General features: G+C 44.4%; 1 protein-coding gene across 2 annotated transcripts in view; it reads right to left on the reverse strand.

Annotated features, from left to right (window-relative positions):
* LOC144667593 (protein kinase C alpha type) overlaps positions 1-16,075 on the reverse strand; it is a 299,492-nt gene that overhangs the window by 35,739 nt on the left and 247,678 nt on the right. For both annotated transcript variants that reach the window (XM_078529023.1, XM_078529022.1), the window contains exons 11-13: positions 2,910-3,001; positions 2,235-2,297; positions 757-895 (exon numbers count right to left, since the gene is read on the reverse strand). In XM_078529023.1, coding sequence (XP_078385149.1) covers positions 757-895; positions 2,235-2,297; positions 2,910-3,001 — 294 coding nt within the window. The remainder of the gene's footprint in view (positions 1-756; positions 896-2,234; positions 2,298-2,909; positions 3,002-16,075) is intronic.

Consider the following 16,075-nt stretch of genomic DNA (forward strand, 5'->3'; position numbering starts at 1 on the left):
ACACTTCCTGTCTGAAAAGACTCCAGGACACAATGATGTTACAGTAAATGTCTGAATAAAGCTCCAAATTAAACAAAAGATATCATATGGCACAACTGCAAAGAAAATATGGAGTTACATTTTCATCTGTGAAAGTCCATGAATAATGACTGCACCATAAATGAGCTTTCACACTGCATTTAACTCACCACAGTATAAATTGTGGCAAATTTAGAAACATTCATGAAAAGACAATTTGTACCAAAGGGAAAGACAACAACAAATGCTGACATTTTTTTTTACTATAATAATGTGACAAATGCAGCAGAGAATATCTCCAGTTAGGGAAACTGCATCAAGTCTTCTACAAATAATTAAATACCAGTTGGGTAAGATAATTTTCTGGCTGTTAAATAAATTATATCCACCTGTGAACAGGATAATTAGCCAAATAGTTGTGGCAGGCCAAAAGACCCGAGATGATTCACGGTCTTAGGTGGACACGTGCTTCTCAGAGCAGCTTGTGCTGCAATGCAAGTTGCAACATCAGCTCTCAGAAGCTGCATTATGGTTGAGTCTGTGGAGTTGGCCACCATTTCCATGTTGCAATGATGTTAACTCCGATCATTGTTGGACTTCTCAAAGCAATTTTTATTAATGAGACTCAAAAGGTGGTTAAAGAGACCTGGAAATCATGGCAACTTCTGGTCATCTTTCTGATGACATTTCAGCAACACTCTAATGTATTGATGAGCTAGGACTTGGCACTGGCCTCACCTCTGGCGCTATGTAGTCTGGGGTCCCACAAAAGGTTCGGGTTGTCACACTGTCGAATATGCCCTCTTTGCACATGCCAAAATCTGCGATTTTAATGTGTCCCTCGGCATCCAGCATCACATTATCCAGCTTTAAGTCTCTGCAAACAATTTATATGTGGATTAAGTAGGTGATAACCTGATTGGTTAGGTAGGTGAGATCTTGATTGTTTTGAAAATATGTTAACCTACACATAACTAAGGGTTAGCCCACTGTTAAGGGTAGGATCAGGATTTGCTGAGGTTGTGCGCCCCAGGAATTTCATACTCTGAAATCATGCAATGGTTACAACAACGTTCTCCATCTCACACATTACACAGAATCGCACAGCACAGAAAGAAGGCCATTCGACCCATTGTGCCTGTAAACGTAACCATGAAGTTGCCAGGAAAAATGAGCTGGTTCTCATTAACGTCCTTTATGGAAGGAAACCTAGTGCATCATCTTGCCTGGCCCAAATGTGACTCTTGTCCTGCACCAACTTGGTTGGCTTTTAACTTCCCTCTGAAGTGTACCAAAACCAGCAACCAGGGTTGGGCAATAAGCATCAGTCTTGTCAGGGCTGCTCAGCTCCCAAAAATTATTGTTTAAAAAGACAGCATTTCTTAATTCTCTTCCCATCCTTTTTGAATGAAAAGAATCCAAACATAAAAGACAGTGAGATCCCTAAATCTGTCGCCTCCAGCAAACTGAATTTGTGAGTATGTAGAGATGGTAAATGGTACTGATGATCACGCTGAAAATAATGTTTGTCCGATTATGGGGCACTTTATATTAACAGCTGCTGATATGGAGGCAAGAATATCCCAAGACTCAATAAGGAAGACACCCTTATCTTGATCTAATTCAAACCCTGTGTGATCAGAGCTTGTACCAATGTTACAGTATGCAGTGTATGGAAAACATGTTGACAACTTTCAACATTTCTGTCCTTTATCGGGAGGTAATTAAAAGCGAACTATTATTATTTGTTACATTTTCTTTCTCATTTCCCTTCCTTAGACCTTTCTGTATCTGTCATGAGATCCCATTATCAGGCAATCCGCTCAGACTTCAGTGGTTCTAATACGAGCCACCACACTATCAGATCAAGAAACTGTAGGACATTACAGTGACCATCCTCTGTGCATACAAAGTGCCCGGATCTCAGGAGGTAATGAATCTAAGGAGGAATTCTGTGTAAAGGATGGGTCGTTCTCCTGAGGAAGAAGTGCAGGATATTATGCCACCTATTTACATTTATCATTTCCGTCTCTGGCTTTTATGAATGACATTATCTCACCAAGAAATAGGTCGCGTGATGGATATCAATAAGCACTGCTGTTATTTAGTAAGTAGTACATTGTATTATTTTAAACCTTGCTTCTTTGCAACTGTGCATGTAGGAACTGTGAGCAAGCTTATTATCATTATCTCTGATTCAACACTGACTCTCTTACCTGTAAATGATCCCCTTCTTATGCAAGAAGAACAGACCCACAGCGATCTCTGCTGCATAGAACCTAGAAAGATAGAAAGAAACGTCAAGACAACTTGCAATGAACTTGCCTTGAAATGGTGTTCAGATATTCCAAATAATTTCAAATCTTTCAACTGAAATGGTTCGTTACAGAATATTTCTCTTAAAGTTGAAGGAACCCTCTTATAATTCTGCAAATACTATTAAACTGCCTTCATAAATTACTGAAAACAAAAAGATAGTCAAGTGACACAACAGCCTCAATTTTTACTCCGAGATGGGAATGGAATGGGCAAGGAGTTCAGCGGGCGAGTGGGTGAGGGCACCAGTGGGTGAGGGGGTGTAGCTTGTAATGTGCCCACAGCAGCTGCCCAATTTTAACAGGAGGAATGGGGAGGTACATTCTTCCCTCTCTAGCCTCTGCACAGCAATATTTATTTCCCAGATTAAGAGGCTGTTTCTTGCCTTTAAGGCTAAAGCAACCCAAGGACACTCGTGTACTTGAAGAAACTTGGCTCACGTTCCATCCCTCCACAGTGATGCATGTGGCCACAGAAACACTATTTTGTAGGCAGGGGTAATGGAACAATGCACAACTATATCATGAGAACTCTGGAAGGTTAGATTCATGGAAGTCAAAGGGATAAATACTTACACTGCCTGGGGTTCCTTAAACTTTCCGACTTGCTGAATGTGGTACATCAGGTCACCACCGTTCACATATTCCATGACGAAATAAAGACGATCCTAAAGTGGAAGGTGAAAGTTACATAAGTAGAAAGAAAATCCTCTTTTCTCCTGTAGTGAAATTGCCATAGTTGGCAGTAATTTTATAATTACACTTCCCACTAAATATATTCACAACCTTGAACTGCATGAGCGAAATTAGCCAGGGTCAGATGTTACATTGTGTCTGTAACAGAAAGTTGTTGGTAATCAGCACAACCACCTGAAAGGAAAACAGGAGAACTGCAAGCAACTCAGGTAGAAGAATGGGATAGCTAGAGTGAACTAGGGTAGCAAAATTGGGCACAGGTTTGTCTTGACGCAACTGTCAAGCCTTCATGATCGCAGTGGAGCAAGATTGTGGTTATTTTAATTCCTGGGTCTCAATGCCATTTCCCAGGTGAGTTTCCTATCTGATCCTAGTGGGAATCATTATCCGGCCAGTGAACGGAAGCGGCATTTCAGGTGATTGGACGCTTCTGCTGGGGACCCGGAGTAACAGTTCCAGGCACTAAGGCAGGTTGGTTGCTGGGGGGGTCTGGAGTTTGCGCCAGTAGAAAACTCAAGAACTTCCCTACACAGCTGTCTACTGGGCTGAATGCTGCTTTGGGTAGATTTCTTTGCCGGTTCCTGCAGTGAGTGCCACTCAAGCAATTAATTACACCATAAAGTTGCTTTGGAAGCTTGTTTGCTTCACTGCATCCTGATCATTATATTTTAATGAGGTCCTTATCTGCCTGTTGACAGTGCCTCCAATACTGCCTGAAATGCACCTGTGCAAAGTTACATGGTGCAAGTACAGAATGACTGAGGAGAGTACCAAACTGCTCTGATTTTAACCCTTTGAATACCCCTGTTCTCATCTGGTGCAGGGCATTAAAATTGGTGCTAGTGTGTTCAGGGTGTTGAGGCCTTCAGATTTTGTAACCTTTCTAGCTATCTGGTATCAGCCTTTAATTAGACTATACAATACTAATCTTCCACTTGACAATGTTATTCTTGACAATGTTATTCTTGACAATGTTATTCTTGCCAATGCATCCAGAGATCAGTTTTAGCTTTGAATGTTAAGATATGTGCAGTATACACATGGGAGTGAAACAACACAACTGAGATTGTGATTTACTAGTTGATGACATTATGATTAAGGCAGCAAGCATAGAATGGCAGGTTACCAAGTCTCTAGAGATCACGGAACAGAGCAGACAGTGCTTTTTATTAGTTGCTCCGTGAAAGGGTAATTTCTCTTAAACCTTTCTGCACTGGGAGTGTTTCCTAAACACTGCTTAGTGATGCAGTCAAAGATATATAGAGTAAAGCCGCATTTGATTTTTGAGGCAAGATTAGGGTTGCTTTTCAGCCGTTGATATAGGATGACTGTACAGATTGAGATTCCTTTTAGGTTCTGGTAACTGAAGATTTCACTCTGTATCATGCTGGGGAATCAACACTCTCCAGGGAAGGGGGAAAAGGTAGAAGGGTCGCAGCCTGCTGCTTTGCTTTCTCTCTGGTACCTGTGGAAAGGTGATGCAAGCGTCTGTATCCAGACCATCCAGACCAAAGTCTGTCCCCAGACAGCTGCAGACAACAGCGTCTGTCCTCAGACCACTGGGAATAAGATCATCTGACCCCAGACCGCTGCGGACTTGAGGGTCTTTCTCTTCTAGCTTAATTTCTGGAGAGTTAGTTCAAACCCCACTCGAGCACATAATCTAGGTTGATTCTCCCAGTACAATACTGAGAACATGCTGCAAGGGTGAGGGTGCCATTCTTCAGATGTTACATTAAATCAAAACCCCATCTGCCTTTTCAGCTGAACTACTTAGATGTCAGCAAATCAGCCAAGGTCCCCCCAATGTTTCTTTCTCAATCAACAGCTCTAAAAATAAACGGGGCTGGATCTTGCTGGAGTGTGGCTTTCTGTTGCATGTAACATGAGACTTATTTCTACACCCTTCAGTTCAAGAAAGTTTTGTGCTGTAGCTTGCTGGAATGGTGAGCTGATAACAGCATTGGGGAGGGGGGGGTGAACAACGGGGCATTTGTGAACAGAGGAACCAACACAATATCTCCTTAATCAATGAGATTTAAGGATTGAGAAAGAAGCAAAGGAATGATGGAGAAAGCGGGTGAAATAGAGTCAAATCAAGTGCAGAAAGAATCACAGAATCTCACAGTGCAGAAGAGGCCCTTCTGCCCATCGAGTCTGCACCGACACGTGAGAAACACCTGACCTACCTACATAATCCCATTTACCAACACTTGGCCCATAGCCTTGAATGTTATGACGGGCCAAGTTCTCATCCAGGTACTTTTTAAAGGATGCGAGGTAACCCGCCTCCACCACCCTCCCAGGCAGCGCATTCCAGACCGTCACCACCCTCTGGGTAAAAAAGCTTTTCCTCACATCCCCCCTAAACCTCCTGCCCCTCACCTTAAACTTGTGTCCCCTCGTGACTGACCCTTCAACTAAGGGGAACAGCTGCTCCCTATCCATGCCCCTCATAATCTTGTACACCTCGATCAGGTCGCCCCTCAGTCTTCTCTGCTCCAACGAAAACAACCCAAGTCTATCCAACCTCTCTTCGAAACTTAAATGTTTCATCCCAGGCAACATCCTGGTGAATCCCCTCTGCACCCCCTCCAGTGCAATCACATCCTTCCTATAATGTGGCGACCAGAACTGCACACAGTACTCCAGCCTTGGCCTCACCAAGGTTCTATACGACTCCAACATGACCTCCCTACTTTTGTAATCTATACCTCGATTGATAAAGGCAAGTGTCCCATATTCCTTTTTCACCACCCCACTAACATGCCCCTCCGCCTTCAGAGATCTATGGACATACGCGCCAAGGTCCCTTTGTTCCTCAGAACTTCCTAGTGTCATGCCGTTCATTGAATACTTTCTTGTCAAATTACTCCTTCCAAAGTGTATCACCTCACACTTTTCAGGGTTAAATTCCATCTGCCACTTATCTGCCCATTTGACCATCCCGCCTATATCTTCCTGTAGCCCGAGACACTCAACCTCACTGTTAACCACCCGGCCAATGTTTGTGTCATCCGCAAACTTACCCCCCACATAGTCATCTATGTCGTTTATATAAATGACGAATAACAGGGGACCCAGCACAGATCCCTGTGGTGCGCCACTGGACACTGGCTTTCAGTCACTAAAGCATCCTTCTGTCATCACCCCCCGTCTCCTACAATTAAGCCAATTTTGAATCTACCTTATCAAATTACCCTGTATCCCATGTACATTTGCCTTCTTTATAAGTCTCCCATGTGGGACTTTGTCAAAGGCTTTGTGAAATCCATATAAACTACATCAACTGCACTACCCTCATCCACACACCTGGTCACCTCCTCAAAAAATTCAATCAAATTGTTAGGCATGACCTCCCTCTGACAAAGCCATGATCAAACCTTGCCTCTCCAAGTGGAGATAGATACTCTCCTTCAGAACTTTTTCCAATAGTTTCCCTACCACTGATGTGAGACTCACTGGCCTGTAGTTCCCTGGCTTATCCCTACAACCCTTCTTAAATAGCGGAACCACATTAGCTGTTCTCCAGTCCTCTGGCACCTCCCATGTGGCCAGACAGGAATTAAAAATTTGGATCAGAGCCCCTGCGATCTCCTCTCTTGCCTCCCTCAGTGGTCTGGGACACAAATCATCCGGACCTGGAGATTTGTCCACTTTTAAGCCTGTCAACACCTCCAATACCTTGTCACTCCCTATATCAATTTGCTCAAGAACCTCACAGTCTCTCTCCCTGAGTTCCATACCTTCATCCTCATTCTCTTGGGTGAAGATGGATGTGAAGTATTCATTTAATACTCTACCGATGTCCTCTGGCTCCATCCATAGATTTCCCCCTTGGTCCCTAACGGGGCCCTACTCTTTCCCTGGTTATCTGCTTCCCATTGATATACTTATAGAATATCTTGCGATTTTCCCTACTTTTACCAACCAGAGCTTTCTCATATCCCCTCTTTGCTCTCCTAATTGCTTTCTTAAGTTCTACCCTGCACTTTCTGTACTCCACTAATACCTCTGCTGATTTGCTCCCCTTGTACCTGCTAAAAGCCTCTCTTTTCTTTCTCAACGTATCCTGAATATCTCTGGTTCTCTGGGCTTGTTACTCCTTCCTATCACCCTCGAGGGAACATGTTGAGCCTGTACCCTCCCCATTTCCTTTTTGAACACCCCCACTGCTTTTCTGTAGATTTCTCCAGAAGTAGCTGTTCCCAGTCTACCTTGGCAAGATCCTGCCTTATTTTACTAAAATCCGCTCTCCCCCCAATCCAAAACATTTCTTTGCAACTTGTCTATTTCTTTGTCCATAACAAACTTAAACTGTACCATGTTGTGGTCACTATCACTAAAATGCTCCCCCATCGTCACCTCAGCCACCTGTCCGGCTTCATTCCCCGGAATTAGGTCCAGCACTGCGCCGTCCCTTGTTGGACCCTCTACATATTGACCTAAAAAGTTCTCCTGTACATGTTGCAAGAAATCCACTCCATCCAAGCCCTTAACACTATCTGAAGGATTTTCCCCTCGGCGATTTGGGGGCGGGGCCTGCTCGCTGAGCGGAAAATGATGCGGGATGACGTTGGGAGGAACCCTGACGTCATCCCGGTCCATTTAAATTTTCAGGAAGGCGGGCGGACAGCGAAATCAGCTGCGGGCCCGCCGACCTGTCACTGGCCAATTAAGGCCATTGACAGGCTAATTAACCTTGTTAAAGACCCTGCCCGGCCAAGCTTAAGGCTGGCGGGCAGGACAGGAGCCCCAGCGGGTTCCAGATTATTCATGAAACTTCATCCACTGGCGGGATGAAGTTCCATGTCCATTTTTAAAAAATTTAATAAACTTTATGTGTTTCTTATTAACATGTCCCATCTCGTGTGACATTGTCACATGAGGGGGACAAGTTAATAATTGTAATATTTCTCTATGTTTTGACTTTTCTTACCTGTCAGTAAACTCCCTGAGACAGCACTTTGTCTCAGGGAGCAGTGCGCACTTTGACAGTTGGGGATTCCCTCCCCACCTGCACTGGAAGCGCATAGCGCTTCCTGTCGGACAGGCCGCTGGGTGGGCCTTAATTGGCCCGCCCACTCAAAATGGCGACGGGCCCCGTTTCGGTGGCGGGGGTCGGCTACCCGCCCGCCACCGAGCCAGTGGGGCCTACTCGCCCATCGAGGGCTAAATTCTGCCCTATGTCTATCCCAATTAATGTTGGGAAAGTTGAAATCACCTAATATAATTACCCTATTGTTATTGTTTTTACAGACCTCTGCAAATTGTGCACATATTTGCTCCTCAATTTCCTGCTGACTATCTGGGGGTCTATAATAAACACCTAACAATGTGGCTGCCTCTTTTTTATTCCTAAACTCTACCCACAAAGCTTCATTCGATGCCCCCTCCAAGATATCATCTCTCCTGCCCCTCTATCAACCACGTCTCTGTGATGGCTACTATATCACAATTCCACGTGTCAATCCTCACCCTTAACTCATCCGTTTTACTTGTAATACCCCTGGCATTAAAGTAGAGGCCATGCAGCCTTGCCTTACTCCCCTGAAGCTTAATACAGCTGTACTCCCTCTGACTTGATTGTTTTACTGTATTATGACGTGTCCCTATTCTGCTAACATTCTGTGTCCCCTCCCCCTGCCGAATTAGTTTAAACTCCTCCCAACAGCACTAGCAAACCCGCTCGCAAGGATGTTAGTCCCGCTCTGGTTCAGATGTAGACCGTCCCGCTTGTACAGGTCCCAACTTCCCCAGAAACGGTCCCAGTGATCCAGGAATCTAAAACCCTCCCTCCTGCACCAACTCTTAAGCCACATATTCATCTACGCTATTCTCCTATTTCTGTGCTCGCTAGCACGTGGCACTGGGAGTAATCCAGAGATTACAACCTGAGAAGTCCTGCTTTTTAGCCTACTGCCTAACTCCCTGAATTCTTGATGCAAGACCTCATCCCTCTTTCTACTTATGTCATTGGTAACAACATGTACCATGACCTCTGCCTTATCACCCTCCCCCTTCAGGATGCCCTGCAGCCGTTCAGTGACATCCCGGACCCTGGCACCAGGGAGGCAACATACCATCCTGGAGTCGCGTTGACAGCCACAGTAGCACCTGTCTGTTCCCCTGACTATAGAAATAAAGAATGGATTGAGAGAGCCAAAGAGGCAGAAAGGAAAAGTAAGAACAGATTAAAAAAATTTAATTTGACATTTATAAAATTTCAAACAATTGACTACTTGCAGGAATAAAATCAAACAGTTTAAATTGTCTCCCTTATGGGTCAGGAAAGTTGATTGGCATTGCATTAACAACAACCCAGATAATAAATGTAATAAAGATGCTAATGCTGTTTAAGCCTCAAGTTTTTGTGGTGAGTTTAATGAGCAATTAATATGCAAATCCTGGAAGATCTTAAAAATTGTTGTGGACCTTGTGGGTGAGATGCTGTTTGTGCAAAGTGAATGGCGGAGCTTTGTAAACTGACCATCGAGTTCTGGAAATTTGTAACACAAGACTTATTTAACCCATTGAACTTGCTGGCTGATAAACACTGTTACTTTTCCAGTAAGGCCTGACCCAACATCTTGTAATTTATTTTATTGCTGCCTGTAGGCAATGCCAGGTTAAGACTGTGGGAACAGACACCCTGATCCATTAAAACACAAACCTGTCATAAAATATACAAAGAAGCAGGCTCACTGATTTTCGCACACATTGCATTAATAATCGTACAACAATATATCCTCCAATTAAATGAACCTGATCCAACAGTTGTGTACAGTTTTTGTGTTGTAATGAGTTTTAACAAGGACCTCATATTAGATTAGGGCCATTGGGTAAAGACTTCATAGGCCCATGTGTTAATCTGCAACCCCTCCTCGCCTATCTGTGGGAACTTGCTGTGTATTAAATTTGCTGCCACATGTATCTACAAATCAAAAGCAACCGCACTTCAAAAGTTAATTTAATGGCTGTGAAGCTCTTTGGGATGTCATGTGGATGTGAAAGGTGCTTTACAAATGCAAGTTCTTCCTTTGGTTTTTGTGGTTTTGTCAATATCTCAACATGCAATTTGCTTTTTACATCGCATCGTCTCAAAGCGTGAAGCTACAAATGGAACAATCTGTTTTCATTCCATGGTGCATTTTACTACGCTATGCATTATTGCTGAAGTTAACACACAGCTCAAAATTAAGATGCAACCCACTAAATGTTGATAATACCTGTCTAACATTGTCACACTACAAACAGGGCATAGCTTAACTGTGACTGACAGGATTCATCATATTTACTGCAAACCAAGCAGATAGCTTCAAAGTTTTAATTCTGGAGTTGCTATAGAGATAGATCAGTTCACGTGGGTTTTCAGAGAAGATCAGAAGAATTGTAATAAACAACCTAATGTTTCACTGACTGACTGCTGAATGTATCAAGCGAGTAATCTGTAATAACAATGTACAGAATATTTAATAGCCCAAGATGCTTCACAGGATGGATTATCAAGCAATAATTGACACTAAGCCACATAAGAAGGTAGTAGGGCAGATGACCAAAAGCTTAACCATAGAGGTAGGTTTTAAGGAGTGCCTTAAAGGAGGAGAGTGAGATGGAAAGGTTTAGGGAGGGAATTCCAGAGATTTGGGCCTTGGCAGCTGAAAGCACAGCCACTAATAGGGGAGCGATGGAAGCTGGGGTGTGCAATAGGCCAGAACAGTAAAGTCCAAGGCCTGTGCTTACCGAGCTGATCCCCGTAACGCAAGTAACAGAAGAGCTGCAAGTGGTCTCAGTGCTTATGAATAAGCCGGAGGAATAAGGGGAAGTAAAAACCAATTTATGTGAGGTGAACTCACCTGGAATTGCAGCAATGGACAATGAGAGAGGTCAGGATAGGTCAATACTAGACAGTGAATAATCCACAGGGTCATTTATCCTTAGTGAGTTTTCAAGCAATTGACTAAGCCCTGTGATTGGGATTGGCATCCACTTACCCACTGGAAGGAAACTTAGGCTGTGGTCTTTTAGCTGAGGTTTTAGGATCTAATGTTGCAACTACCAGAACATCATATTACTCAATCCACATAGCAATATCCAACAATACAAATGTTATTTTCTGATTGTTTGCGAATATTTCAGAATATTTCCAACATTTAGACCTTAATTGCATGTAATCTTGATTGAATATTATTCTATTTTGCTTATCCAACATATAAATGTTTTTATTTTGCCTCCTTCAGTTCTACTTATTTGTAATCATTTTGGCTCCAAGCCAATTGTTTGCTCATCAAGTATTGGAAAACTGGCTTACATTTGCAACTGTTATTATGATAAAGGTTAGTCATTCTTCTTGGTTTCATTTTCTTGCTAACTGCTGTCATTTTAGTGTGAAGTCCATGCATTCTCCTTTGAATCAGGCGGCTTTTGAACAAGACACAAATCTAACCAAATTTTCAAATCAATACCAAAGCTTTTCAGCATTCAGCTAACAGCAGACAAGTTAAACAGAATGGAGTTGGGTATGTGAAGAATTGCTCATTCCAGACCCACAGCAATGTGGTTGACTCTTAAATGTCCTCTGAAATAGCCTAGCAAGCCACTCAGTTGTAATAAACCGCTACAAAGCCACAAAAAAGGAATGAAACTGGACGGACCACCCAGCATTGGAAACGACAACGGCAATCGCAGCCCTGTTGATCTTGCAAAGTCCTCTTTACTAACATCTGGGGGCTAGTGCCACAATTGGGAGAGCTGTCTCACAGACTAGTCAAGCAACAGCCTGACATAGTCATCCTCACAGAATCATACCTTACAGATAATGTCCCAGACACCATCATTACCATCCCTGGGTATGCCCTGTCCCATCAGCAGGACAGACCCAGCAGAGGTGGCAGCACAGTGATACACAGTCGGGAGGGAGTTGCTCTGGGAGTCCTCAACATCGACTCTGGACCCCATGAAGTCTCATGGCATCAGGTCAAACATGGGCAAGGAAACCTCCTGCTGATTACCACGTACTGCCCTCCTTCAGCTGATGAATCAGTGCTCCTCCATGTTGAACATCACTTGGAGGAAGCACAGAGGGTGGCAAGGGCACAAAATGTACTCTGGGTGGGGGACTTCAATATCTATCACCGAGAGTGGCTCGGTAGCACTATTACTGACTGAGCTGGCCAAGTCCGAAATGGCATAGCTGCTAGACTGGGTCTGTGGCAGGTGGTGAGGGAACCAACAAGAGGGAAAAACATACTTGACCTCATCCTCACAAACCTGCCTGCTGCAGATGCATCTGTCCATGACAATATCGCTAGGAGTAACCACCGCACAGTCCTTGTGGAGACTAAGTCCCGCCTTCACATTGAGGATACCCTCCATTGGGTTGTGTGGCACTGCCACTGTGCTAAATGGGATAGATTTCGAACAGATCTAGTAACTCAAGACTGGGCATCCATGAAGCGCTGTGGGCCATCAGAAGCAGCAGAATTGTACTCGAACACAATCTGTAACCTCATGGCCTGGCATATCCCTCACTCTACCATTCCCATCAAGCCAAGGGATCAACCTTGGTTCAATGAAGAGTGCAGGAGGGCATGTCAGGAGCAGCATCAGACATACCTAAAAATGAGGTGCCAACCTGGTGAAGCTATAATACAGGACTACTTGCATGCCAAAGAGCATAAGCAGCAAGTGATAGGCAGAGCTAAGCAATCCCACAACCAACGGATCAGATTTCCATTATTTTTAAATCTATACCTTTTATGCCCTTTTAGTCTTATTTCACCCCACCCCCACTAGAGCTATCTGTACCTTGCTTGTCCTCTTAATTAACACATTCTTTTAGATATTATCACCACCTTCAACACCTCTTTGTTCTTTTGACTGTGACATCTTTTGGTTATCTCTTCCTATCACTGCTTGCTTGTCCCAACAACCACCCCCCACCAAAACCAGCTTATATTTCACCCCTCTCCTATTTTTACTTAGTTCTGTTGAAGGGTCATGAGGACTCGAAATGTCAACTGTGCTCTTCTCCGCCAATGCTGCCAGACCTGCTGTGTTTTTCCAGGTATTTTTATTTTTTGGATCAGATCTAAGTTCTGCAGTCCTGCCACATCCAGTCGTAAATGTTGGTGGACAATAAAATAACTCACTGGAGGAGGTGGTTCCACAAATATCCTCATCCTCAATGATGGGGGAGCCCAGCACATCAGTGCAAAAGATAAGGCTGAAGCATTCGCAACAATCTTCAGCCAGAAGTGCCAAGTGGATGATCCATCTCGGCCTCCTCCGGAGGTCCCCAGCATCACAGATGCCAGTCTTCAGCCAATTCGATTCACTCCATGTGAAATCAAGAAACGGCTGAAGGCACTGGATACTGCAAAGACTATGGGCCCTGACAATATTCCGGCAATAGTACTGAAGACTTATGCTTTAGAACTTGCCATGTCCCTAGCCAAGCTGTTCCTGTACAGCTACAACACTGGCATCTACCCGGCTATGTGGAAAATTGCCCAGGTATGTCCTGTACACAAAAAGCAGGACAAATCCAACCCGGCCAATTACCGACACATCAGTCTACTCTCGATCATCAGTAATGGAAGGGGCCATCAACAGTGCTATCAAGCGGCACTTGCTTAGCAATAACCTGCTCAATGATGCCCAGTTTGGGTTCCGTCAGGGCCACTCAGCTCCTGACCTCATTACAGCCTTGGTTGAAACATAGACAAAAGATCTGAACTCCCGAGGTGAGATGACAGTGACTGCCCTTGACATCAAGGCTGCATTTGACCGAGTGTGGCATCAAGGAGCCCTAGCAAAACTGGAGTTAATGGAAATCAGGGGGAAAGCTCTCCACTGGTTGGAGTCATACCTAGCACAAAGGCAGATGGTTGTAGTTGTTGGAGTCAGTCATCTCAGCTCCAGGACATCACTGCAGGAGTTTCTCAGGGTAGTGTCCTAGGCCCAACCATCTTCAGCTGCTTCATCAATGACCTTTCTTCCATCATAAGGTCAGAAGTTGGGATGTTCACTGATGATTGCACAATGGGGGCTTCAGCACCATTCACAACTCCTCAGATACTGAAGCAGTCCATGTCCAAATGCAGCAAGACCTGGACAATATCCAGGCTTGGGCTGACAAGTGGCAAGTAACATTCGCGCCACACAAGTGTCAGGCAATGACCATCTCCAACAAGAGAGAATCCAACCATCGCCCCTTAATGTTCAATGGCATTACCATCACTGAATTGGGGGATGCATATGAATACTGAACATGAATTCATATGAATCAAAGATTTATTCATTGATAGTGGGGGCTATCAACATCCTGGGGGGTTACCATTGACCAGAAACTGATCTGGACTAGCCATATAAATACTGTGGCTACAAGAGCAGGTCAGAGGCTAGGAATCATGCAACAAGTAACTCATCTCCTGACTCCCCAAAGCCTGTCCACCGCCTACAAGGCACAAGTCAGGAATGTGATGGAATACTTCCCACTTGCCTGGATGAGTGCAGCTCCTACAACACTGAAGAAGCTGGACACCATCCAGGACAAAGCAGTTTGCTTGATTGGCATCACATCCACAAACATTCACTATCTCCACCACCGACGCACAGTAGCAGCAACGTGTACCATCTACAAGATGCACTGCAAGAATTCACCAAGGCTCCTTAGACAGCACCTTCCAAACCCATGACCACTACCACCTAGAAGGACAAGGGCAGCAGGCTCATGGGAACACCACCACCTGGAAGTTCCCCTCCAAGTCACTCACCATCCTGACTTGAAAATATATCGACTTTCCTTCACTGTCGCTGGGTTATAATCCTGGAACTCCCTTCCTAACAGCACTATGGGTGTACCTACATACACCACATGGACTACAGCAGTTCAAGAAGGTAGCTCACCACCACCTTCTCAAGGGTAACTAGGGATGGGCAATAAATGCTGGCCCAGCCAGCGAAGCTCATATCCTGTGAAAGAATAAAAAAAAAGGCACAAAGCTGCCTCGGGGAACTGAAGATTTCTAACATTAAAAATAAAGAATTCAATAATAAGGTAAACATGACATGATTCTGTCACATGAGCAGGGACATGATAAAAATAAGTTAAAAAAATTTTTTTTTTTTAAATCACTTTGAAACCTCATCCCAGCTGTGGATGAAGTTTTGTTAAAAATGCAAAGGCTGCTTGGCCTATTTGGGTGCTTGCCAACCGAACAGTTGGACGGGCAGCGAAAAATTTGATTTAATTAATTTGTTAAGTGCTTTAATAGGTCTCTGAATTGTCGGCAGGTGCACTGCCCCCTCTTGCGTGCGCCTGCCGAGCGAAATATCGTGTGAGTGTGCGATGATGTCGGGATGCTCGCCCGATGCTGCCACGCTCTATTATACTCCCGTTCGGGCCTGGCACGTGCCCACTCAACGAGGGAAAAATTCTGCCCCAAGTGCTTTTTTGTGCCAAATTAAGGGTGCCTGTGTGTTACGTCCCCACACACCTGGTTGAGACTTTACAAACTTATTTCACTTTGAGCACGTACAGGTAGCAGACAGAGATTTTCACCCCGTCAATCTAAGCTGGATTTGAACTTAGTCTCTCACACTGTTTCACACCAGCTAAATTACATATCAGAAATAAGTTGTGATGTAGACAAATGCAGCAAACAAGTTATGCAAAGCTAGTCCCACTAACAGCAAATAAGTGACTAGATAACCTGCTTTTGTTGGTTGAGGGAAGAATGTTGGCCAGAACACTGGGAGAACTCCCTGGTCGCTGAATAGCGTTTTAGCCATAGGCTTTTACACCCACCTGTGAAGGCAGATTAGTGGTTGTAGATACGTTGGAGACGAGAAACACAGCGATAAACGAGGGCTGGAATTTTCCAGCCCTCCTGTGGCGGCTGCCCTCACGGTGGGGCTACGAGCCACTGAAATCTCCATTCACATCGGCAGGCCAGCATGAAAATTCCGGCCAAGGTGACTGAAACTGAGTGTGGTGGTGAGCTGCCTTCTTGAACTGCTACAGTGCATGTGGAGTAGGTACA

This window comes from Cetorhinus maximus, chromosome 24, assembly GCF_964194155.1.
Source record: "Cetorhinus maximus chromosome 24, sCetMax3.hap1.1, whole genome shotgun sequence".
In the NCBI taxonomy this organism is placed as follows: Eukaryota; Metazoa; Chordata; class Chondrichthyes; order Lamniformes; family Cetorhinidae; genus Cetorhinus; species Cetorhinus maximus.